This window comes from Oryx dammah, unplaced genomic scaffold (assembly GCF_014754425.2).
Source record: "Oryx dammah isolate SB20612 unplaced genomic scaffold, SCBI_Odam_1.1 HiC_scaffold_2, whole genome shotgun sequence".
NCBI classification, from domain to species: Eukaryota; Metazoa; Chordata; class Mammalia; order Artiodactyla; family Bovidae; genus Oryx; species Oryx dammah.
Window position 1 is genome coordinate 179,760,285 of NW_024070186.1, and position 27,121 is coordinate 179,787,405.

Genomic DNA, 27,121 nt, shown 5'->3' on the forward strand with positions numbered 1-27,121 from the left:
TGTCTGTACACACAAGATATAAGGGTACCCAAGATGCCTACTAAGGGCAGGCTCCATTCTGAGTGTTACTCATGTGTTTCTTCTTTAATCCTCACAACCCTGCTACTGCTACTGCTAAGTCACTTCAGTCGTGTCTGACTCTGTTCGACCCCATAGACAGCAGTCCACCAGGCTCCCCCATCTCTGGGATTCTCCAGGCAAGAACACTGGAGTGGGTTGCCATTTACTTCTCCAATGCATGAAAGTGAAAAGTGAAAGGGAAGTCGCTCAGTCATATCCGACTCTTAGTGACCCCGTGGACTGCAGCCTACCAGGCTCCTCTGTTCATGGGATTTTCCAGGCAAGAGTACTGGAGTGGGGTGCCATTGCTTTCTCTGCCTCACAACCCTATGAGGTGTTAATCGTTTTCTCTACTTTTCAAATAAGGAAACATTGGCCCAGGGATTTTAGTGGCTGTCCCAAGGCCTTACAGCAAACAAGTGGTGGAGTGGGGATTTGAAGCTTTCACACACCCCTGGGCTCCAGAGTACCTGCTGTTTACCACCTTACCACACCCCACCCCACTATATATCACAAAATAATGCTGACCCTAATTCCATGTGAAATTTTCTGATGTATATTACTTTATTTTATTTCACCCCTAGTCTGCTGGTTACAACCCACCATATTGGTTTCTTGACCCTCTCTAATAGGTGTCAAGCTGAGTTTTTGAGAAATACTCTCATGTCCTCCTTCCAGACCACCCGTAACATCCATGTGACCATTCTCCTGGTTTAGACTCCCCATCACTTCTCTCTTGGATGACTACAATAATCTCCTTTCCCCCTCCACCTGTTCTTGATGCTGAGACCAAGTAAATTGGAGAGAACACTTCTGACTATATCATTCCCCTGATTTTAATTAATTTTTTTATTTTGACTACTCTTTGAGGCATGTGGGATCTTATTTCTCCCAACAGGGACCAAACCCTTGCTCCCAGCAGTAGAAGTGTAAGTCTTAATCACTGACTGCCAGGAAAGTCCTCATTACCCTGATTTTAAATCCTGAAGCACCGCCATTGTTCTTTGGGTCCCTAGGACTTGGTACATGAAAGTGATCGGTAAATGTATGAGTAATAGTTATATAAAAATTGCAGGTGTGCTCAAAGTCGTGTCCCATGGACTGTAGCCCACCAGGCTCTTCTGTCCATGGGATTTCCCAGGCAAGAGTACAGGAGTGGGTTGCCGTTTCCTTCTCCAGGGGATCTTCCTTCTCCAGGGATCAAACCTGTGTCTCCTGCATTAGCAGGCAGGTTATTTACCACTGAGCCACTGGGGAAACCTTGTATAAAGATTACTCTCTGTTTTTTTTCCTCAGGATGAAGATCTTCTACCAAGAAAATATTTTGAAATTGACTTTCCGATAATAGTCACGAGAAAGCTGCACAGCATCAAGTAAGTGTGGCTTTGGCCAGAAGCAAGAGCCTGGTGGGATTCAGAACCAGCTCCTGGGAGACCGCAGATCTGGATGTGGGAAACCTCACATTTCATCCCCTCCGTACTCTCTTTCTTGCCCCAGGACCCTCATTCCAATGTATTGTGCAGTCATCAACAGGAAATATACCGTCCTTTGTGACTCTTCTCTCTCTTTATGTAATTCCCCTGAACATTAACAAAAAAGTGAATTACAGTAGATTAGTAATCTGAATTTTAAAAAATTTGTGGATAGTTGGTTAACAGTGCTGTGTATTAATCTGGATTTTGGTGTGTATTTTGCTTGCTTCTTTATCCCTAGGATATAGAAAGGTGCCTGGCCCCAGAATAGATATGTAGTAAAATTTGTTTTGTGAAAAATAACAATAGCATATATGTATATATATTTGTGTGCTGAGTCTTGGTTGCTGTGTAGGCTTTCTCTGGTTGTGGCAAGCAGGGGCTACTCTAGTGTTCTGAGGGCTTCTCATTCTGGTAGCTCCTCTTGTTGGGGAGCACAGGCTCTTGGGCAGTTGGACTTCAGTGGTTGTGGCACTCGGGCTTAGTGGAATCTTCCTGGACCAGGGATTGAACCTGTGTACCCTGCATTGTCAGATGAATTCTCAACCACTGAACCATCAGGGAAGTCCATTCAGAATTTTTTGAATGAATGAATGGGAGGCTGAAGTTAACAGTTACTATATAAGAGATGTTACAGGGGCCATTCTAAGTTCAGTTTTCAAGGAATTTGCCAAGTTGTAAGTGGTGAGTTTGCTAATCTTTGCCAAGAGTTTTTGTTTGCCTTCTCCCATGTTAAATGCTTCACTTGGATGGTCTTCCTCAGTCTTCAGAGCCGACTTGTAAATTAAGTGGTATGATTGACCCCTTTCTACAGGATGAGAAAACTGAGGCTCAGAGAAGTTTAGTTAATTTGCCTAAAGTCATCTAGCTAGAAAGGGGTGGAACTGAAATTTAAACCCTGACTTCAAGATCAAGGTTAAGGTTTTCCAGCAGTTATAACCTGCAGATCCACTCTCCTTTTTATAGTGGTCATATAAATAAAATCCCAATTCTTACATTTAATCAAATTTTTGATAAGCACAAAAGTTTCTGCTTATCCTTTAGAGATGTCTAATTCTGTAGACATCCAGAGAGAATTGGAGGTCATTTTCAAACTTTTTTTTTTAGTTTATCCTTGTATCTTTAGCCACCACAGGAGATGCAGGAGACAGGAGTTTGATCCCTCAGTCAGGAATATCCTCTGGAGGAGGAAATTGCAACCCACTCCAGTATTCTTGACTGGAAAATTCCATGGACAGAGGAGACTGGAGGGTTACAGTCCAAGGGGTCACAAAGAGTCAGATATGACTGTGTGTACATGAAAATAAGTTTTTTTACCCTTTCTAAATATAAAATTATATCTTATATTAAATATGCTTTGAAGGTGCTATAATGTAATTCTGATGTTCTGGGAACACTACGAAGTGTGACTAAATACAGAGTGTGACTAAACTTGTTGGAACTCTTGAGTGAAATCAGGGCAGGTAGGCTTAAGGCCCAGGGTGGTTTTCTGGGGTTAAAAAGCATTGACATTTGTGTATGGTTGTTGGGATATTGAACTTGGTTCTTTGATTTCTGATTTTTCACATATTCTTTTTTTGGGGGCCATACCATGGCCTATGAGATCTTAGTTGCCTAAACAGGGATCAAACCCAGGCTCTTGGCAGTGGAAGCACAGAGTCCTAACCACTGGACTACCAGGGAATTCCCTAGTTTTTTGCAGATTCTTGATTGAGGGAGTTATCACATAAATGTTACTGAACTTTAGGTCTCAGAGTCAATATTTTTAGTTTGTCTGTGAGAAATAATAAGCTATCTTAAAAAGTTCTGTTTGAGAAGAAGCAAGACACTAGTGATAACTTGAAAAATACTGGAACATTTGAACGATTCTTGCTAGCCTTTCTGTAGCTGTTTCTAAGTAAGTGTGTTGTGATCCGTTTGTGATTTGATAGCAGATTCTCAGCTTAGCTGACCTAACCTGAGACTCATATCCCCTAGACTTTTACTGAATGTGTCTAAGGTCAAGTGTGATTAAACAGATGACCATTTGGTGTGGTCCTTCCTTTGAACACTAGTGATGTTGGATTGGCCAAGGAGTCTGTTGGATATTTCCATAACATCTGATGGAAAAACCTGAGCGAACTTTTTAGCCAACCCAATATCTGTTTGCTCTGTCTGTATGAGTGTCTGTGTTTTAGTGGTAAATGAGCTACTTGCCTCATCTTTCTTTTTCCCATCTTCTGCAGACTGAAACCTCTCCTATCAAAACCCATTTTAGACTTGCATTCAGAGGACACACTTCAAATGGGCAAGTATCCATAACCTGAGTCATACAACCTGGGCTGTAGGACCATGTCAGCTCTTTTTTTCCCCTTTTCTTTTTAAAGATCGAATGTGAGTTAGTGTGCGTGTGTGTGTCTGTGTGTGCGCACGCACACTTACATCTATCCTTCTGTTGCTACAGTGTTCTCTTCCACCACTGTTACCAGGAAGAAATTTAAAATGATTTTTGGTATGATTTGGGCTTCCCTGATAGCTCAGTTGGTAAAGAATCTGTCTGCAATTCAGGAGACCCCAGTTCTATTCCTGTGTTGGGAAGATCCCCTGGAGAAGGGAATGGCTACCCACTCCAGTATTCTGGCCTAGAGAATTCCATGGACTGTATGTATAGTCCATGGAGTCGCAAAGAGTCGGACACGACTGAGCAACTTTCACCCACTTGATATGACTCACCTTAGATGTCCATAGGTCCCCAATCCTAAATCTTTTTTTTAAAGAGAATTTAAATTAGTTGGCAGCATTTCAAAAACAGGAGATTTTTTCATGAAAGTCTTGATTTCCAGTTTTGCTTGGAAATATCAGATCTTGGAAAACATCAGGCCCTGACTCCTGCCTGGTGGTCACTGGGCAGCAGCTGCCTTGGTAAGACAGGTCGTGTCCTCCCCAGCTCTGACCCCACCACCCGCTCTTGTCTCACGCTGGACCTGCTTCCTGGTTTATGTCACCTGCTTGGCCCCTGCCTTCATTTTTCCCCTCAAATTTTTTTTTTTTTTTAATTTGTGTATTTGGCTACACCAGGTCTTAGTTGCAGTACTCAGGATCTTCCGTCTTTCTGCGGCATGCAGGATCTTTTTAGCTGTGGCATGTGGGATCTAGTTCCCTGAAGAGGGATTAAACCTGGGCCCCTTACATTAGGAGTGTGGAGTCTTAGCCATTGGGCCGCCAGGGAAGTCCCTTCCTCTAGGTTTTAAGTTTGAATGCTTGCAAACAACACTTTCCTCATTTCTAAAGCCTCTCAAGTTATAGTAAAACTCTTCCAGAATGTTTCATCATTCTCAGTCTGTATCTGATAGAGACACTCAAGGGCCTTAATAAAAATGCAGGTCAGAAAATGGGCTTAGAGAGGATGGCCTTCTCGGATGGGTGACGTAGCTAGCACAACAAATGTCAGATAACTAGGTACGCCTTCTCTTTCACACACCCACAGTGCCTTAGACACCTACTAGTGATCAGATTACTAAGAAAGTTTCCACAGAAAATAATATCTCCCCCATCCTCTGTTTCCCTTATACAGATTATAAGTAGGAACTGTTCAAACTTTATCATTTGCTGGCCGATTTGCTTTCTCCACACTTTGCCTATCATAATTTTCTATATGTTTGGTTAATATTTGAGTCAGAACGATTATCTATAGTGAACTGTCTACTACTTTGCTGGAACTTTGATCCATCAGTTTAGAAACATTCAAAGGAGAGAGGACCTTCCATAATCCTTGCCCTTATCCAAGATAACCAGTGTTCTGAGTATTTTCTCCTATAGATGAACAGTGTACCCAGAGAAAGGTGAATATACATATAATAAAGTATACACATAAATATAATCCAGTGCCTGGTACATAAAAGATTCAGTAGATTTTTGTTGAATGAATGTCTAAACACATTGAATAAATAGCTTGTAGTTTAACATGTATTTGTTGAATGATCTATGCTTCTATATATGAATATAGGTTTATATGTAATTTTAAGAAAATAAATAATTTATACATACTGTTTTGTATATATAAATTGCTCTTTTCATGTCCTGCTAAATCATGACTGTCTTTTCATGTCAGTGTATATAATCCTTCCTTATTATTTCTAGTGGCTTTATAGCCATTTCCTCTGTGTGGAAATTCCATTTTATTTAATCTAGTCCCTACTGATGGTCCCTGATAGCTCAGTTGGTAAAGAATCCGCCTGCAATGTAGGAGACCCAGGTTCGATTCCTGGGTTGGAAAGATCTGCTGGAGAAGGGATGGGCTACCCACTCTAGTATTCTTGGGCTTCCCTGTGGTTCAGCTGGTAAAGAATCCACCTGCAATGCGGGAGACCTGGGTTCGATCCCTGGGTTGGGAAGATCCCCTGGAGAAGGGAAAGGCTACCCATTCCAATATTCTGGCCTGGAGAATTCCATGGACTGTCCATGGGGTCACAAAGAGTTCGACACCACTGAGTGATTTTCACTTTCACTGATGGTCATTTAGATTGCTGCCTTTTTATGTTTCTATATTCAACAGTGCTGTAGAAGACTGTATATGTGCATATTTGCAGGAATTGCTAGGTTGAAGGATTGTGCATTGTGAATTTTAATAGCTACTACCAGGATGATCTTCGGAATTCTTTTTATTAATTTATGTGTTCATTAAGAGTAGATGAGGATACTCTTTCTCTAGATCTTCACTAATGCTGGATATTTTCATATATTAAATATTTTAAAATATTAGTAGAGATTTGCCAGTCTGATTAGCTGAAATGATGTCCTATTGTTTTAAAATTTTATATAACTTTGATTGCTAGTGAGTTATCTTTCTTTCATTTCATTAGCCTTTGGGAATTTCTTTGAAAATTTCCTTTGCCCAATTTTTTATTCAGTTGCAATGTTTCCTTTTTTTTTTTTTCCAGTTTATAAGAATACTTATAAAGATAGTTCTTTGATAAATGCCTTTTGTCAGTTTTTTTAATTGCAGATTTTTTTTCTTATTCTTGTTTGTTTTCTTAACTCTGTGTCTTAATGTGGGTAAATTTTCCAGACTTTATAGTTGTTGTCTTTCCAGTCTTTTATAGTTGTTGATGTTGCCATTGTATTGAGAAAAGAGAAATTGAATAAAAAATAAATAAAAATTAAAATTAAAATGAAAATCTGAGAAAAGTGATAGGTGATAATAAAAGTAACAAAAATATAAAAATTATCCTTTTTCTTCAAACTTGTGGGTCTGTCATTTTAAGAATCACCACTGTCTATCAATAAGAAAAAGTGTTGACAAATTAAACAGATGCATTAACAACTGTTAGATGCATCCTGATTTCAGACATGTTAAAATGTTAAAAAAAATATGCATCTTAGAATTAATGATAGATGTTTTCTTAAGCTGAATATTCATAGGGTAATAAATTAAAAGTATATAATGGATACACAATGAAAAGTAAATCAGGATGAGTTCTTCAAAAGTAAATTAGGTTCTATGACTTTTCTGCTTAAATCTTCCCAGAGCTGAAATCCACATGGTTAATCGGTCAAATGGATGGCTCCTCATTTTATTTTCAAACACAGTAACTAGGATCTCGCCACACTGCCCTCCTGCTATCCTCTGTGCCAAGCTCTCTCTCATCTTCAAACATTTTTTTTTTCCTCTCCCTTTGGTCTGGAACTCTTTTGCCCTAATTTTGCTTGATGGGCTGCATGTCGTCACGTACGTCTCATTTCAGCTCCATGTCATCACGTACGTCTCATTTCAGCTGCCACGTCATACTCTTCTCTTGTTGTTCAGTTGCTCAGTTGTGTCCAACTCTTTGCGGCCCCATGAACTGCAGCACACCAGGCTCCATTATCTCTTGGAGTTTGCTCAAATTTATGTCCATTGAATCAGTAATGCCATCTAACTGTCTCATCCTCTGTCACCCCCTTCTCCTGCCCTCAATCTTTCCCAGCATCGGGGTCTTTTCCAATGAGTCATCTCTTCGCATCAGGTGGCCAAAGCATTGGAGCTTCAGCTTCAGCATCAGTCTTTCCAGTGAATATTCAGGCCTGATTTCCTTGAGGATTGACTGGTTTGATCTCCTTACAAAGCCATAGCTTTGACTATATGGACCTTTGTTGGCAAAGTGATGTCTCTCCTTTGTAATACACTATCTAGATTGACCATCCTCTTTTCTTCATAGCAGTTAATATTCAGATGTTATCTTGATTCTTCATTTGGTCTATGACTCACTGTCTCCCTCTCTGAGGGGATAAGCCTCATGAGGGCAGGGACCCTTCCTGTCTCATTCATCACTGTATCCCCAGCACCCAAAACAGTGCCTGGGACACAGAGATTGTTAATGGAATAAACATGTACCTGAAGGCTTGAATGAACGAACATTTTATGTTTTTGTAATCCATCTCAACTCCTGTGTGGAACTGGATGAATATAAAAAGGGCAGCCCAATGAAAGCGTTTCCAAATATCAGGCATTTCAGCTGAACCCTAGGAAGGAGAAACTCTAGCGAGAAGGTTTCCTCAGTCAAGGCAAGTGCAGGCAAAGGAGGAGCGTGCAAGGATGCTGAAAGCCCAGTGTGACTGAACGTCGCAGTGGGGTGGTGTGATGAAGCCATCGGGGACTGCATCGCCTCGGATCTTGTAGGCCAGGTCAAGAAATCGGGACTCTGTTCTAAGGAAAGTGGGATCCTCTTCCCACAAGACCGCCTCCATCTTTGTAGTGCTCTCCACACTTGCCCAGTGTTCATCTTCCCTGCTAGATCACAGGCCCCATGCAGGCAGGACAGTTATCTCCCTGTTCATTCGCTTATTCCCAAAACTCAGTGCCCCGGCCATAGTGAGAACTCAATAAGTATTACCAGGTGGACTGATGGACAGACAGACCAGCAAAACTTCTGTGTGGTCCAGAAATCCACTTGAGGCTGAATCTGTTTTACAACATGCTCCACCCCCCTGCCTTTTTTAAACTGAAGTGTTCTCGAAAATCTGTAGACCTAAAAACACCGTGCAGTCCTAATAATGCGTCTGTCCTTGAAGGCGTACAATGAATGAGATTGATGGGCCTCACTCCAGCTTAACAGCACATAGGAACCCATCTCTCTTGAGATGCTGACTTGGAGGTGATGGAAGAGATCATGACTTGTATGCCCTGTGGACTCTGTGTTTGTGTGTGTTTACCCTGTTGCATCATGTAAATCTTACAGTTCTTCATGCCTTTTGTAGAAAGGAAGTGAAAGTGAAGTCACTCAGTCGTGTCTGACTCTTTGCGAGGCCATAGACTGTAGCCCACCAGGCTCCTCTGTCCATGGGATACTCCAGGCAAGAGTACCGGAGTGGGTTGCCATTTCCTTCTCCAAGGGATCTTGCTGACCCAAGGATTGAACTCAGGTCTCCTGCATTGCAGGCAGACGCTGTAACCTCTGAGCCACCAGGGAAGCCCATCCTTTTGTAGGCACGAGCTTAATGAGGCAGATAATTAAAGCCTGTGTGAGCTTTTGCTCTGAAACACACCACTGGAAAGCACATGGCTTAAAATAACAACTGTCTGTTTAGCTCACCATCCTGCAGCTTGCCAGTTTGAGCTGGGTTCATCTGGGTTGGGGACTTCCCTGGTGGCTCAGATGGTAAAGAATCCATCTGCAATGCAGGAAGTCCAGGTTTGATCTCTGGGTCGAGAAGATCCCTCAGAGAAGGGAATGGCTACCCACTCCAGTATTCTTGGACGGAGGAGCCTGGCGGGCTACAGTCCATAGCGTCGCAGAGTTGGACACGACTGAGCGACTAACACTTTTCATCTGGGTGGATCTTCTCAGCACCGACCTGGATTTAATCATCTGTGTCTGGTCTTCACAGAAGACCTCCGTGACATCTCAGGCATTAGGTCAGGCAAGGAGTCCCTACTTTCCTTGGATCACAGCGCCCTAAGCGCCTCAGTAAACTTTTCATAGTGACCCTAGGTTACAAAACATATCAACAATTCTGTTTATTAATAAGTTTAGGCTGAAGCATTGTAAGCATTTATACTCTAACAGCTTCTTGATCATTTGGAAAAAAAAAGACGCATACAGTTTAAGAACAAATGCTCTTTTAATTTCCTTCTTAAATAACCACAGTTACTTCCAATGGGATGCGTGCTCCTGTCAGGCACGTCATGACCTTACCTGAGAGCAGGTGGGAGACCACCACCTGTTCCTCTTGCAATATTGCAAGTGATGTTTGAGCAGTAGTGGCGTGTTTTTTTTTTTTTTTTAATCACAGAGGTCAACTTTGCAGAGATAGGGTGTCATTAAAAGTGAGTGCACAGAAGTCTCAAGTGGACACTGTGACTGCTTGGATTGGTGGTTTGCTGTGTCTGATCCATGTGGAGGGTTTCTGTGTTTCCCTCAAAAATTTATTAAAACATCCTGCTCTGCCAAGTTGGTTGTGCTGTCCCAGGGCACCTCAGGGTACACAGTTTGGAAACCATGGAGCTTGCACTTAAAAAAAAAAAATAATTATTTTTGGTTGCACTGGGTCTTTGTTGTGGTGCATGGACTCTTTGTTGCCCCGTGTAGGCTTTTCCTCGTTGCTGCAAGTGAAGGCTGCTCTCGTTGGGGTGTTCATTGCAGTGGATTCTCTTGTTGCAGCTTGCAGGCTCTAGAGCACAGGCTTCCATAGTTGTGGCACACAGATTTAGTTGCCCTGTGCCATGTGGGATCTTAGTTCCCAGTCCAGGGATTGAACCCATGTCCCCTGCACTGGTAGGTGGATTCTTAACCGCTGAACCACCGTGGAAGTCCTGGAGCTCACACTTTTACATTGCCCTTAATGTTCGATATAGCCACATGAGGTTGCCCTTGTTTGAATTTTATGTTTAAAAAGGCGTGAGGGGTATGTCATGTGACTGGGAACTGGCAGAATAGAACTTTGCTCTTAGGGTTGTTTTGACTCCAAAGCCCGTTCCTCTACTGACGCAATCCAGAGAATTTTCATCTTGGGAACCATATCCTGTTCCCAAGCTACAGCACGTTAAGTTTCCCCTATCTGGGAATAATTAGAACTATTCAAGGATTTTTTTTTAAACTTCAACATCAACTAATGATCTTCGAATTTCTGTGTGTAAGTCTAGCACAGGATTTCTCAACCTCAGTCCTCCTAACATCTGGGGCTGGATAATTCCCTGTTGGGGGGCTGTCCCACACATTGTATGTTTTAGCATCATCCCTGACCTCTACCTACTAGACGCCTCTAACATCCCCCAGTTGTGACAACCAAAAATGTCTCCAGACACCACCCAGTGTTCCCTAGGGACAAAGCTGAAGCTGCTGCTTGAATGAAATGATGACCAAGCCTGAGGAATAGGATTTTTATACTTGTCTTGCTATTCTGGCCTGGTATTAATTTGTTCTTAATTAAAAAAAAAAAAACCATGTCGTGGTGTTATGTCTTCAGGACTTCTCCCTCTTAAATCCTCTTAGAAGTCAGTCCTGTAATGACTGATCACAGAGAGAGCTACTGGTAGCAATTTAAGGTTCTAAATCAATGTTAATTTGCTTTCCAGAATTGGGTGGGTACCAGCTATTCCTTTAGAAAGTTGTTCTTATGTGAATATCACACAAAATGCTTTGAAGTCCCCTTCTATTTTTCTCTTCAGAAGTAGAATATAGAAATAAAGGAAAGGATTCTGAATCTCATTTTGGTGAGAAGGTCTTTTTCTTATCTGTTTTCAGAAACATTCTAACGGCACCAAGGTTTTTCTGTTGTTTTTTTGGTCTCTTGCCACTGTTAGATTTTCTAAAAATGGTGCATTTTCCTAGAATAGTAATGTGCGCTCAGTCACATCTGGCTCTTTTGTGACCCCATGGAGGGTAGCCTGCCAGGCTCCTTTGTCCATGGGATTTTCCAGGCAAGAATACTGGGGTGGATTGCCATTTCCTTCCCCTGGGGACCTTCCTGACGCAGGGATTGAACCCAAGTCTCTTGAGTCTCCTGCATTAGCAGGTGGAGTCTTTACCACTGTGCCACTTGGGAAGTCCCAGAAGAGTATATCTCCCTTGAAACTTACCCTGGGCCTGTACCTTCTTTCTGTTTCTTGTGAAATGAGGATCAGGCATTCTTCAAGGGCGGATAACAGACTTTCTATTTCTGCACAGCTTGAGTAGCCCCTGACTTCTGAGGATCATGACAGGTGTGGCGTTTGTGTGGTTTAGAGCATCAGATTATATTGTTGATGATACCTTGGGGTCATTGTGTCTAGGGCTTCCCGGGTAGTATGCCAGCTTGCCTGGGAATACAGCGGGGCCACTGCTGGGTGCACCCTAGGTCATTGCCCCTTGCAGCTCTGCCATGCCTTGTCCTCAATTTTTAAGAGTAATCACGACCTGTGCAGTTTTTCCCTTGCGTATACCTCTAGTCCACATCTCTTACTAAGACGGGTCTCTTGTGAGTTGCATGGTCCGAGGGAACCACATGCTTCAGCATTCTTGGCCTCTCTTTTTTTGTGGTCAGGGATGGAAAACCTCAGCTTTAATATCTGTTGTCAGAAGGCACACAGGCATTTGAGTCATTGCTTGTTTTCGCAGCAGGGCAAGCAAGTGCCTTCACGTCCTTCATATTATTTTCTGGCCTTGGGTGTTGCAGTGCCCAGGACTGACTCTGGGTCTCCTGGCTTTGTCCTTGAGTGGTTTCCTGACACCTAGCAGGTTCCTAGAAGGTATTTCTTGTTAGCTTATGGGATGTGGCCAAGGGTATTTGAACTAGCTCAGCGGGGTTCTCAGGAAAGTAAGGGAAAACCAGCTCACATGCTGTTTCCTTCCTCACACTTTTTTGCTGTGGGTTCTCAGGAGAGAACTGAGTTCTCAGCAGTAATGCAGGGTGGCTGTCGAATGTCCCAGAGCCTTCCATGGTTTGTACCTTTGAGGAAGTTGAGCAAACAGTGCTTGGAGTAAATAAGCAATTTAATTTCTTTTTTATTCTAATCTATCTTTAAAAATGGAAAGTTTAAATTGAAAAGAATTTCAGGGCTACACAAAAATAATGTGACTAGATTGATGAATCTCCATGTACCATTGCCTAATTTTATTGCTAGTGTCATTTCATCTACCTTTGGTTCTAAAAGTGTAGTCCCATGGGACGTCCCTGGTGGTCCAGTGGCTAAGACCCCATGCTTCCAATGCAGGGGGCCTGGGTTTGATCCCTGGTCAGGGACCTAGATCCCACATGCTGCAACTAAGACCAGGTGCAGCCAATTAAATAAATATTGAAAAAATAAATAAAAGTCTAGCCCCACACCAACAGCATCAACACAATCTGGAAACTTACTAGAAATATGGATTTCTATTTTCAAAAAGACCTTGATGCTGGGAAGGATTGAAGCCAAGAAGAAAAGAAGGTGGCAGAGGATGAGATGGTTAGATGGCATTACTGACTCAATGGACATGAATTTGAGCAAATTCTGGGAAATGATGAAGGATAGGGAAGGCTGGCATGCTGTAGTCCATGGGGTCACAGAGAGTCAGATACAACTTAGTGACTAGATAACTAACATTTTGAAAAAATACAAATCAGAAACTCGGGGAGTAGAGCCTGATCAGTTGTTTCAACAAGTCCTCTGGGTGATTCTGATTCCTGCCAAAGCTTGAGAATCACAATATATACCATTTCATCCAACCTCTGTTGGAATATCTTAAAGGGAGTATTATGTTACCTGCCTCCTGAGAAACCTGTATGTGGGTCAAGAAGCAAATTTGTTACGTGGAACAACAGACTCATTCAAAATTGAGAAAGAAGTATGACAAGGCTGTATATTATCACTCTGTTTATTTAACTTACATGCAGAGTACATCTTGCAAGATCCCTGGCTGGATGAATCACAAACTGGAATCAAGATTGCTGGGAGAAATATCAACAGACTGAAATATGCAGATGATGCCACTCTAATGGCAGAAAGTGAAGAAGAATTAACGAGCCTTTTACTGAGGGTGAAAGAAGAGAGGGAAAAAGTTGGCTTAAAACTCAACATTCAGAAAACTAAGACCATGGCATCTGTTCCCATCGCTTCATCACAAATAGAAGAGGGGAAAGTGGAAGCAGTGACAAATTTTATTTTCTTGGGCTCCAAAATCACTGCAGATGGTGGTTAAAAGACACTTACTCTTTGGAAGGAAAGCTATGACAAACCTAGACAGCATATTAAAAAGCAGAGACATCACTTTACCAGTAAAGGTCCATATAGTGAAAGCTGTGGTTTTTCCAGTAATATACAGATGTGAGAGTTGAACCACAAAGAAAGCTGAGCGCCAAAGATTGATGCTTTTGAACTGTGGTGCTGGAGAAAACTCTTGAAGACTCTCGTCTCCTTTGGACAAGGAGATCAAGCTAGTCAGTCCTCAAGAAAATCAACCCTGAATATTCATCGGAAGGACTGATGCTGAAGCTGGAGCGCCAATACTTTGGCCACCTGATGTGGAGAGCTGACTTACTAGAAAAGGCCCTGATGCTGGGAAGGATTGAAGGCAAAAGGAGAAGAAGGTGGCAGAAGATGAGATAGTTAGATAGCCTCACTGATTCAACGGACATGAATTTGAGCAAACTCCGTCCAGGAGATAGTGAAGGACAGGGAAGCCTGTCATGCTGCCGTCCATGGGTTTGCAGAGTCAGACACAACTTAGCGACTGAACAACAAAATATTATTTTATCTGTAAATTCTTTAGTACATCAACTGTTTTCTTTTAAATGTAATATCTTGCAAATTGACAAAACATTTTGAGAGCAATTAGTACCAATATTGAAATAGGCTTCCTCTTTGATCTCCTGATGCTGCTCGTCATAACCAGCATAACTGGGCAAGTCCTTTGATAAGGATATTCATTGCAATGCCTCAGATGAAATAAATTTGGAAATACTGCCTGTCTAATACTGAGTAATTGGCTAAGTAAGTTGTTTTACCTACTCAGTGAAGCACTGTGAAATCATTACAGAGAACGTTGTCCCTCATACTGTTGTTGTTGTTTTCCACGTTTTATTTTATACTGGAATATAGCCGATTGCCAGTGTTATGATAGTTTCAGGTGAACAGTGAAGGGACTCAGCCATACATGTACATGTAACCATTCTCTCCCAGACTCCCCTCCTATCCAAGCTGCCACATAACATTGAACTGAGTTCCATGTGCTGTATAGTATGTGATTATTGGTTGTCCATTTTAAATATAGCAGTGTGGGGCGAGGAGCGCGGGCTGCGGAGAGGCGGGCCGGCAGAGTGGGGCGAGCGGGAGCGCGGGCCGGGTAAGCGGCGGCGGCGGCGACCGGGGCCTCGCGGCTCAGCCCCGCAACGGAGCAGGCCTACGCAGCGCGCGTCTCTCACCGACCCCGACCGCTGAGCCCGCCCTGGGCCGGCGAGCTCTGATCACTGAGGCCCAGTCTGCCCTCGCGGCGCGTTCTTGAAATCATGAATCCTGTTTATAGCCCGGGTTCTTCTGGGGTACCCTATGCAAATGCCAAAGGAATTGGTTATCCAGCTGGTTTCCCAATGGGCTATGCAGCAGCAGCTCCTGCCTACTCTCCCAACATGTACCCTGGAGCGAATCCTACCTTCCAAGCAGGTTACACTCCTGGCACACCTTACAAAGTGTCCTGTTCCCCCACCAGCGGGGCAGTGCCACCGTATTCCTCCTCCCCCAACCCTTACCAGACTGCTGTGTACCCCGTGCGAAGTGCCTACCCCCAGCAGAGCCCGTATGCACAGCAAGGCATGTACTACACCCAGCCCCTGTATGCAGCACCCCCTCACGTCATCCACCACACCACGGTGGTGCAGCCCAACGGCATGCCAGCGACGGTGTACCCTGCTCCCATCCCTCCGCCGAGAGGCAACGGGGTCACCATGGGCATGGTGGCGGGCACCACTATGGCCATGTCAGCGGGTACCCTGCTGACTGCCCACTCCCCAACTCCTGTTGCTCCCCACCCTGTCACTGTGCCCACGTATCGGGCCCCAGGAACGCCCACCTACAGCTATGTGCCCCCTCAGTGGTGATCACCCTGCAAACGTTTGTGGATGGAGCTGTGCAGTCACATCATGGAGGTTCCACAGCTGGTGCTGCAGGCCTTCTGCCTCCAACCAGGACTTTCTTCGTAATGCTCTCGACACTTGGCTAAACACTGCTGCAGGCAGCCTACCAGGTCCCAGCGCCCTCAGTCTCCAGCTGACTCTTTGGGTTCGTCTTACAGCAAATCCTGTTTGGTGGGCTGCCAGGCAACTTTTTAGCTAACTGTAATGATAAAAGGGAGTATTAATCTATTCTGAATCATATCTAGTTGAATGCATGTTAAAAAAAACGCACACAACACACACAAAGCTTGCTCAATCTACCTGCAGTGACTGATGCAGAACCATCATATGCAAAATCCAAAGGAATGGAAAAGTATTTTACAACTTGTATCTCTAATGCACTGTTGTAATGTATGCAGAGTCTTAAAGTTATAAGTGTTAAAGTGAATTTCTTCATAAAAAATAAATAAATAAATAAATATAGCAGTGTGAATATGTCCATCCCAAGCTCCCTAACTGTCCCTTCCCCCATCCTTCCCCCCAGCAACCATAAGTTCATTCTCTAAGCCTGTGAGTCTCTTCCTGTTTTGTAAGTAAGTTCATTTGTTCCTGATACTGTTGTTAAATAGGAAAAGCTTTCAGAACAAGTATTGGGTGGTCCCATTTTCTTTTATTGTGTGTGTGTATTTGAGGGAGGAGAAAGGGAGGGGGGGAGGATGTGTCTGAGTTGTGTATATGAATTTAAGCACATAGAAAAAGGGATAGAATGTTATACATTAAAACACTAATAGTTATCTTTGAAAGGTATGATTTTAGTTAATTTTTACTTCCTGATTTTTTTCCCCCATAATGAGCATGCATTTTTATAGTGGAGAGAAACAGTACATTTACTTTTCGTTTTGAAAATCCACATCCATTGAAGTTACAATCTCTTCCTGATCAGTTTCTGTTGAAATTACCATCTCCTCTTGCATTTACAGATGGGCACATGTTGGATTCAACAAGATATGCCATCATTGGAGCAGATCTCCGAGATACAGCTGACCTGGAAGAAAAGTTAAAGAAATGTAACATGAGTACACAGTGAGATTTTTTTTTTTAACCTCTTACATTTGTGATTTCATGCTAATTGGGGATAAGGCCAGTTGGAAGTACAGTATAATTACATATACCATTTTGTCCTCTGTAATCTTTATCATTTCATTGCTATTTAGAGTAGTTTTCTGAAGTTTTTTAAGAAGCAGTGTTCCTTAAGTCTGTTTTCCCATGAGAATCGCTTGTATCGCTTTTGCAAAATACTGATTCCTAATATCATAAGTTTGAGGGAAGATAATTGTATGCATAGAAACATATAATTGTAACATATAAAGAAAGGATTTGCATCCAGGGTATAAAAGAATAGCTACTATTTTTAAAAGTCTAGTGGAAAAATGGGCAAAGGACAGATGACCAGGCAGCTCAGAGGAAACTGGGTATCATGTTGAAATGATACTGAACTTCAGTAGTAATCAGATGAAATTCTACTTTACTACCACTACCACCAGGTTGGCAGAAAGATAGAAGCCTGACAGTATCAAGTGTTGGCACGGATACTGGGGGAAAGGAATGGTCATACACCACTAGTAGAAGTGATCTTGGTATGACATTGCAAGGAGCAATCTGGAATTTAGTAAAATTGCTGGTATCATGTGATATTGCAGTTCCATGTTTGGGTGTATCTCTGCTGAGAAGGTCTACATGTACGTACAAGGAGGATGTTCACTGCGGCTTTCAGTTTTAGTAGCAGAAGACTGGAAACAATTGCAGTGTCCATCAGGAGGAGAATGGATGAATGAGACGTAAAATGCATGACTTTGGAGAGAGCTCAAAAGTTTAATGTTGAGTTTTTAAAAACTAGATGGCAGAGTTATATGCAGAGTGTGATACCAAATGTGTAAAATCAACTCCTCCCCCAAATACTGTATTTTTGTGATTACGTGTATACATCAAGGAAGTGCTTTTAAAATGGACCAGAAGGGAGCACACCGGATTCTTGAGTGTGGGTACCTTTGGGAGGCAGAGGAGGGCAGTGGGAGGTGTGGTTTTAGCACAGTGATGCTGGTCAAGTGGATAAAGAGCTAGTAGGAAAAGGCATATCTGCTTGGTCTGCTGTAGGTGAGGATAACACTTTCCAGGATATTTGAGGTGAAAGACTCAAGGGAGAGGTTTGGAAGGAAGGGAAGGGAAAGGGAAAGTTATTTTTAAAATAAATTGAAGGCGAGGAATCAGTGGCAAACAATGAAAAATGAACAATGAGGGAAATCATTGGAGGACAGGGAAGGGAAGAAGAAGAGCATGGACTGAGTTAACTCGCCTTTGAGGGAAGAGAAACACCTCTCAATCTTCCGAGAGGGGAAGAAAGGTACGGACAGATACAAATACAGACGCGCTTTGGGCAATGGAGGGTGAGGGAAGTGTAGAGGGTGGAAGAGTGGTCTTCCTGACGCATCGGCTTGGCGATAGCTGTCATCTCAGCGTATTGAAGTTCTTGCTCACATTTCCTCTGAAATCATCAACTAGGTTGTCATTCACAGGATTTACGTCCCCACCAGCCCAAATGTCAAAATGGGCTTTGTCACTCCAGCTTTACTATCTGAATCTGTCTCACTTGAGTGTTCAGAAGTAAGGTCCATACATTGCCAAGAGTATTTATACTTCTTTTGTCCTTTGGGGAGACCCTTACATGGTTCACAAATTGCAGAATATGGTGTGTTTTCTTAAATTTATTTTTTTAATTGAAGTATAGTTGATAAACAGTGTTGTGTTAGTTTTTGCTGTACAACACAGTGACTCAGTTATACACACATTTACATTCTTGTTTATATTCTTTTACATTATGATTTATCCCAGGATACTGAGTATAGTTCCCTGTGCTATACAGTGGGACCTTGCTGAGTATCCATTCTATATATGATTGTTTATGTCTGCTAATCCCAGACTCATGGTCCATTCCTCCTTCGCCCCCTGTACCCTTGGCAGCCACAGATTTGATCTCTGTGTCTGTGAGTCTGTTTCTGATTCGTAGATAGGTTCATTTGTGCCATGCTTTAAGTTCCACGCATAAGTGATGTCATATGGTATTTGTCTTTCTCTTCAGACTTGCTTCGCTTAGTATGATAATCTCTGGTTGCATCGGTCCTGATGCAGATGTCGCTGTTTCATTCTTTTCTCTGACTGAGTAGCATTTTATTGTGTATACACCACATCTTCATCCGTTCCTCTGTCGGTGGACATTTAGGTTGCTTCCACATCTTGACTATTGTGAATAGTGGTGCTTTGACCATAGGAGTGCCTGTATCTTTTTGAATTGTAGTTTTGTCCAGATATATGTCTAGGAGGGGGATTGCTGGTTCATATGGTAATTCTATTTTTAGTTTTCTGAGGAACCTCCATACTGTTTTCCATAGTGGGTGCACCAACTTATGTTCCCACCAAGAGTGCAGGAGGGCTCCCTTTTCTCCACACCCCTCCAGCACTTGTTATTTGTAGACTTTTGAGTGAGCAGGAGGTGATACCTCATTGTAGTTTTGATTTTCATTTCTCTAATAATTAGCGATGCTGAGCAAGTAGTGTGTATTCTTTTAGCAGAAGGAAAGTCTTGACTTTGAAAGGTGTGTTGCTGGATTTCTTGGGAGTGTGTGGGTTTGTGGAGGTCAGCAGGAGGTTAGTTAAAGCTGATGCCAGGGGCCTGGAGCCCGCTCAGGATGAAGAGAGCACAAGTCTTGGGATCTCACCCTGGATCCCTATTTTACTTCTGCTTGTTATTATTGGTGTTCAGTCACCCAGTCGAGTCTGACTCTTTGCGCCCCTATGGACTGTAGCACGCAAGGCCTCTCTGTCCCTCACCATTTCCTGAAGTTTGCCCAAGGTCATGTCCATTGCAATGGTGATGCCATCCAGCCGTCTTATCCTCTGACACCCTTTTCTTCCCTCACTCTTTCCCAGCATCAGGGACTTTTCCAGTGAGTCAGCTGTTTGCATCAGATGACCAAAATACTGGAGTTCCAGCTTCAGCATCAGTCCTTCCAATAAATATTCAGGGTTGATTTCCCTTAAGATTGACTGGTTTGATCTCCTTGTTGTCCAGGGGACTTCCAGAAGTTTTTTCTAGCTTCCACTTATGATTATACAGTGGAAATGACAAAAAGATTCAAGGGATTAGATCTGATAGACAGAGTGCCTGAAGAACTATGGTCGGAGGTTCATGACATTGTACAGGAGTCAGTGATCAAGACCATCCCCAAGCAAAAGAAATCCAAAAAGGCAAAATGGTTGTCTGAGGAGGGCTTACAAATAACTGAGAAAAGAAGAGAAGCTAAAGGCAAAGGAGAAAAGAAAAGATACACCCATTTGAATGCAGAGTTCCAGAGAATAGCAAGGAGAGATAAGAAAGCCTTCCTCAGTGATCAATGCAAAGAAATAGAGGAAAGCAATAGAATGGAAAAGATTAGAGATCTCTTCAAGGAAATCAGAGATACCAGGGGAACATTTCATGCAAAGATGGGTACAATAAAGGACAGAAATGGTATGAACCTAACAGAAGCAGAAGATATTAAGAAGAGGTGGCAAGAATACACAGAAGAACTATACAAAAAAGATCTTCACAACCCAGATAATCACGATGGTATGATCACTCACCTAGAGCTAGACATCCTGGAATGCAAAATCAAGTGGGGCTTAGGAGGCATCACTACAAACAAAGCTAGTGGGGGTGATGGAATTCCAGTAGAGCTATTTTAAATCCTAAAAGATGATGCTGTGAAAGTGCTGCACTCAGTATGCCAGCAAGTTTGGAAAACTCAGCAGTGGCCACAGGACTGGAAAAGGTCAGTTTTCATTCCAATCCCAAAGAAAGGCAATGCCAAAGAATGTTCAAACTACTGCACAGTTGTACTCATCTCACACGCTAGTAAAGTAATGCTCAAAATTCTCCAAGCCAGGCTTCAACAGTATGTGAACTGTGAACTTCCAGATGTTCAAGCTGGTTTTAGAAAAGGCAGAGGAACCAGAGATCAAATTGCCAACATCTGTTGGATCAGCAAAAAAGCAAGGGAGTTCCAAAAAATATCTACTTTATTTACATCTGCTTTATTGACTATGCCAAAGCCTTTGACTGTGTGGATCACAACAAATTGTGGAAAATTGTTATAAAGAGATGGGAATACCAGTCCACCTTACCTGCCTCTTGAGAGATCTGTATGCAGGTCAGGAAGCAACAGAACTGGACATGGAATAACAGACTGGTTCTAAATCTGGAAAAGACTGTGTCAAGGCTGTATATTGTCACCCTGCTTATTTAACTTCTATGCAGAGTACATCATGAGAAACGCTGGGCTAGATGAAGCACAAGCTGGAATCAAGATTGCCAGGAAAAATATCAATCACCTCAGATCTGTAAATGACACCACCCTTATGGCAGAAAGTGAAGAAGAACTAAAGAGCCTCCTGATGAAACAGAAAGAGGAGAGTCAAAAAGTTGACTTAAAACTCAACATTCAGAAAACTAAGATCATGGCATCCGGTCCCATCACTTCATGTCAAATAGATGGGGAAACAATGGAAACAGTGAGAGATTTTATTTTGGGAGGCTCCAAAATCACTGCAGATGGTGACTGCAGCCATGAAATTAAAAGACGCTTGCTCCTTGGAAGAAAAGCTATGACCAACCTAGACAGCACATTAAAAAGCAGAGACATTACTTTGCCAGCAAAGGTCCATCTAGTCAAAGCTATGGTTTTTTCCAGTAGTCATGTATGGATGTGAAAGTTGGACTGTAAGGAAAACTGAGCACCAAAGAATTGATGCTTTTGAACTGTGGTGTTGGAGAAGACTCTTGAGAGTCCCTTGGACTGCAAGGAGATCCTACCGGTCCATCCTAAAGGAAATCAGTCATGACTATTCATTGGAAAGACTGATGCTGAAGCTAAAATTCCAATATTTTGGCCACCTGACGTGAAGAACTGACTCATTTAAAAAGACCTTGATGCTGGGAAAGATTGAAGACGGGAGGGAAAGATTGAAGACGGGAGGAAAAGGGGACGACAGAGAATGAGATGGTTGGATGACATCACTGATTCGATGGACATGAGTTTTGAGTAAGCTCTGGGAGTTGGTGATGGACAGGGAAGCCTGGTGTGCTGCAGTCTGTGGGGTTGCAAATAGTCAGACATGACTGAGCGACTGAACTGAACTGAACAGTTTGAAGGCATCGGTTCTTTGGCGTTCTACCTTCTTTACAGTCCAACTCTCACAACCGTTCATGACTACTGGGAACTATTCAGACCTTTATCAGCAGAGTAATGTCTCTGCTTTTCAACACACTGTCTAGGTTTGTCATAACTTTCCTGCCAAGAAGCTTACTTGTGCTTACTAGTTGTTTAATAGAGGGCAGGGTTTTGGGGTTTTGTTTTTTTAATCTCTTTGAGCCTTAGTGTCTTTGTTTATGAACTGTGATAAAAACTATTTCACACAATGGTTTTGAAGATCAGGTAGCACATGTGAAAACAGTTGAGCAGAAATTGGCACGTATTAGGCCCCTGAGTCAGCTGCATCTGACTCTGAGTACAGCTGCAGCTGTATAGCCAGCTGTTTGGAAAATGTGCTGGTAGGTCATGGAAGTAATCATGTATAAATCGGACCAGATCTTCATAGGAAGTTTGCCTGACTTTGGAGATGTACAAAATAGATGAAAACAAATTGGTGTAACAGGTATTCAGATTACATATTCTCCCCTGTGGTCCCATTTGTGTTCTGTGCTTTCCTTTATGGGCTGTCTTGTTTGCTTTTCTTTCAGTTATATTTTGAAAAGTGTTAATCCTCTCTCTAATGTTGCTAATGGCTACCTTTCACAAAATATTGTAAATATGTTTAACTTCATTTTTTAAATTATTCAAGTCTACAAAGAAGTTGCAAAAATCATACAAAAAAATTCCCAAATAGCCTTCTTTACCTGGCCTGGGCTTAGCTGGGTGGTTCATCTGCTAGGGGCCAGGTTTAGCTCATGTCCTTTGGGGTTTGTTCATGTGTGGAGAACAGATTGGTCAGTGGAGCTGTGTCATTCTCAACCACAGGACCTCCCGTCCTAGGGCAAGCTAGCTTGGCTTCATTTCCATAGTGGTTTCAGGTTTCCAAGTACAGCAAGAGAGCAAGTGCCAGCGTCCAGGTAATTTCTAAGCTTCTGCTGGTATCACGTTTGTTGCTATTCCAAAGCAAGTTACACGACTTGCCCAGATTCTAGGGGGAGGGAAATAAACTCTGCTTGCTGAGTGGGAGATTCTGCCTGCACCGTGCCACAGTGTGGATGTACACTTAGGAAGAACCTGTAGCCATTTTTATAGTCTGCATTTTCAACTGCAAGACAAAAATGATTGCTGATCACTCACCTTTTTGCATTGTAAAACTTAGAGTCGTGTTACATTGATTGTTAATATGAAAACCAAAAGCATGGGGTATGAACTACAACGTGAGTGCATTTAGAGAGTCCCATCTGGATGAAAACATGTTTATGTGCCTTTTTTTTTTTCCCTTAAGATTGCCAACCCTCCTGATAGCTGAATGTGTGCTGGTGTACATGACTCCGGAGCAGTCTGCAAACCTCCTCAAGTGGGCCGCCAACAGTTTTGAGGCTGCCATGTTCATAAACTACGAACAGGTAAGAGGAAGCTCAAGAAATCCACGTTCTGTGCAGGACTCCAGGGCGGGCTTTCTCTCTCTTGAGCACCCTTGGAATATGCTTTCCCTTATTATTTTCCTTCTGCCTCTGTAGCTCCTTTGTTAATCAGTTCCAGCAAACCTAGTATTCTTTTCTTTTCTTGAGGTTTATTTAAAATTTTTTTTTTTTGGTTGAAGTGGGTCTTCGTTGCTGCCTGTGGGCTTTCTCTGGTAGCAGCCGGCAGGGACTACTCTCTAGTTTCGGTTCCAGGGCTTGTTGTGGTGGCTTCTCTTGCTGCGGAGCACGGGCTTGAGAGCGAGGGCACAGTAGTCGTGGTACGTGGGCTTAGTTGCCAGGAGGCATGTGGGATCTTCACGGGCTAGGGATTGAATCGGTGTCTCTTGCATTCCAGGGTGGATTCCTAACGACTGCCCTAAACCTAGTATTTTTGAGTTCATGACTGCCTGTAAACTTTTATCTAGAGTTTCTGGAACTTCCATCTTGGCCTTTAAGGAAGCTTTTTGTGTTCTTACTTTATCACTGTGTTTACTATAAAGTCATAGATCTTGGTGGAGGGAATTTTGGCTGTCATCAGGGTAGGGGTAGCTAACTCACATGCCTTCAGAGGCAGATAGTGATGTAAATGGAAGAAGCTGGCCAGGTGTCATACGTTGTGAAGTAGTGGGGCCTATGGTGACCTGGGACACCCAAGTCCCATTTCACGGATGCCTGCTTTTCATGCTAGGAGTGAGCCTAGAGTTGCCTGAACTCCCAATTTTTCAAGAGATATTAGAAATCTAGGATTTTACTGTCACATTTCCTGTGGCTCAGTTGGAGTGAGCTGAGCTGAGCTCATTCAGTGAGCTCACAGCTCCTGCAATGGGGGAGACCTGGGTTCAATCCCTGGATTGGGAAGATCCCTCAAAGAAGAGAAAGGCTACCCACTCCAGTATTCTGGCTTGGAGAATTCCAAGGACTGAATTCCTGGAGAATTCACTTCACTTTCCCAATTTCTAAAATCACTGAGTCTGGCCTATGGCTTGCTGTTCTCTTCTCATCTAGTGCCTAAAGGGTTATGTTTTAGTGTTTTGGAATAATTCGTCCTGGGTCTGTGTCACCTGCAGCAGAATTGCTCTATGGTTGGGAGTTCGTGTTGTGGAGACAGACTGCCCATCTCTGTGATCTGGACAAGTTACTTGACCTCTCTGTGCCTGTTTCCTCATCTGAAAAATGAGGATAATAGTACCCCAACCTCATAGTTCATAAACGAGTTAACAGGTACACAAGCATTGACAGCATTAAGTAAGCTGTTATTAACTCAGTTATTATTTGGATCTCTCGGAGCCCCAGGGATAAGAATACCTGCCTCTCAGGTCTAAATAATCCAGACTAAATTTGGCAAGTGCATTCATTAAAAAAAGACTTGCCTCTTTGGATTATTATGGGAACCCCTGAGATATTGAACAGCAGTGGCCTGATGATGAGCAGTGCCAGTACATGTTAGCTACTTTTATTGTTTATTTTAGTTTCGCTTTATTGATTTTATTTATTTATTTTTTAACTGCATTTTATTTTATTTTCAAATGTTATTACAGATAAGGGCAGTGCAAGGCCTTGCCCCATGTCACATAGCTACAAACAGGTCTGGGGCTGGACCTTGGTCTCCTGTCTTCCCCACCTCAGCCCAGGTTCTGGTATAGGTGGTTCTTGGTTGGTTGATTTTTCTTCTTTTCCTCTCTTTAATTGGTAGTATTCCTCAGATTCAGTCTTTTTTTAAAAAAAGTATTTAAATATTGATGTATTTACTTTTGACTGCACTGGGTCTTCGTTGCTGCACGTGGGCTTTCTCTGGTTGCAGAGTGGGGGACTACTCTTGAACTGTGGTGCTCAGACTTCTCGTGGCAGCGGCTTCTTTCATGGAGCGCGCTCACGGGCTTCAGTAGTTGCGGCTCATGGGCTTAGTTGCTCCGAGGCATGTGGGATCTTCCAGACCAGGGTTCGAACTGGCATCCGCTGCACTGCGAAGTGGATTCTTAACCACTGCCGCAGATGTAGTCTTTTGACCTGGTAAATGAATATAATGGCTGCTGGCCTCATCAGTCTGTACTATCAACGTGGATAAATCCTGGTGACCTGTCTCTGTTTTGGGGACACCATACCTGGGAAGAAGGAATTTCACTTCCCACATTTCCACACGTTTCAGATGTGCACTGTTTCATTTGTTGTGATCCTCACAGTCAAAGTCTTTAGCGTAGTCAGTGTAGCAGATGTTTTTCTAGAATTCCCTTGCTTTTTCTGTAATCCAACAGATTTTGGCAATTTGATATCTGGTTCCTCTGCCTTTTCTAAATCCTGTTTTGAAATACATCTGAAAGTTCTTGGTTCACATACTGTTGAAGCCTAGCTTGAAGTATATTGGGCATTACCTTGCTAGAATGTGAAATGAGCGCAGTTGTATAATAGTCTGAACATTCTTTGGCATTGCCTTTCTTCTTTATTCAGAAAGTAATGCCACATGCAAAATTTAAAAAAAAAAGTCATATAGTTTGAAGGGTAAACAGAGAAAAGTCTCTCATCTATCACGGACCTCAGCCTCTAACCTGGGAAGCAACCTTGCTGTATTCTAGAATTTCCCTGTGCATATATAAATGTGAAGAGAGCCCCCCCCCCCCCAAAGATAGACGGGAGCATACTATACACATTCCTTTGTACACATTAATGTGTATACACATTACTTTTCAAGAGTTTATCTTAGGGGCCATCTCATATCTGTCTATCTTCTTTTTATGTTTTCATGTTTTCACGGCTGTATGGTATTTCATTGTATAAACCTGCCAGAATTTATTTAACCCCAAGCAATGGCTATTTAAGTTCTTTCCAGATCCTTTCTGTCATACATAGTGCTGTAGTAAATGTTCTTGCATCTTCACATACACACACAAGTCTACCTGTGAGACAGGCTCCTGGCAGTGGAGTTATCTGGTTCCAGGCTGAGTGTTTACAATGGAGGAACATTGCCCAGTTGCCTTTTGAGGGCTGTACTCCATCAGCACTGCACTTGGGGTTCCATGACCTGTGCTGGGTATTACGAGCCTTGACTGCTTAGCAGTAGGATGTGGTTATTTTATTTTGCATGTTTTAAGAACCAAAGAGACCCTGAGGCAGTGCCCAGCCTCCCCTCTCCCTTCCCAGGTGAACATGGGTGACCGGTTTGGGCAGATCATGATCGAGAACCTGCGGAGACGACAGTGTGACCTGGCCGGGGTGGAGACTTGCAAGTCGCTGGAGTCACAGGTCAGAGGGCAGAGGCCCGGACGTCTTCTTGTACCCTGGCCAAATGAGAAAGGGCCTCCTCCCTACGCAGATGGGAGAATGTGAGGGTCCTTCCGGAGTATCTGCCTGCGGGCGGCCAGGGCTCCACGTGGGCCACTGGTTCATCGTGTGAGGGAGATCCAAGCCCTGTGCTACTATCTTGGCATGGAAAATACAAGTTTACATTTCCTGCCTCCTGTTACTTTAATTTTTTATTATGCTGTTTTTCAAACAACATAAGAGTAGAGGGAATAATTAAAGCGAACACCTATGTCCCACCACCCAGCTTCAGTAATTAATCATATTTTATCATTGCCATATTGTTACCCCTTCCCCCAAATTTTTGTGGGTGGTGTCATTGGAAAGGTGGCTCAGTGGTAAAGAATCTGCCGACAGTTCAGGATTCACGAGTAGATGTGTGTTCAATCGCTGGGTCAGAAAGATCCCCTGGAGGAGGAAATGGCAACCCACTCCAGTGTTCCTGCCTGTATATCCCATGCACAGAGAAGCCTGACGGGCTACAGTCCATGGGGTTACAAAGAGTCAGACATGACTGAGTGTCTGA

At 42.9% G+C, this 27,121-nt stretch overlaps 2 protein-coding genes across 2 annotated transcripts in view; both read left to right on the forward strand.

Annotated features, from left to right (window-relative positions):
- Nucleotides 1-27,121, forward strand: part of LCMT1 (leucine carboxyl methyltransferase 1) — a 66,053-nt gene that overhangs the window by 33,282 nt on the left and 5,650 nt on the right. Inside the window, exons 4-8 of the mRNA XM_040258133.1 lie at nt 1,357-1,433; nt 3,758-3,819; nt 16,535-16,637; nt 23,124-23,244; nt 26,437-26,538. Coding sequence (XP_040114067.1) covers nt 1,357-1,433; nt 3,758-3,819; nt 16,535-16,637; nt 23,124-23,244; nt 26,437-26,538 — 465 coding nt within the window. The remainder of the gene's footprint in view (nt 1-1,356; nt 1,434-3,757; nt 3,820-16,534; nt 16,638-23,123; nt 23,245-26,436; nt 26,539-27,121) is intronic.
- LOC120876337 (myelin-associated neurite-outgrowth inhibitor-like) lies at nt 14,736-15,986 on the forward strand. The gene has a single exon (XM_040258147.1). The coding sequence runs from the start codon at nt 14,952-14,954 to the stop codon at nt 15,537-15,539; it is 588 nt and encodes a 195-aa protein (XP_040114081.1). The 5' UTR covers nt 14,736-14,951; the 3' UTR covers nt 15,540-15,986.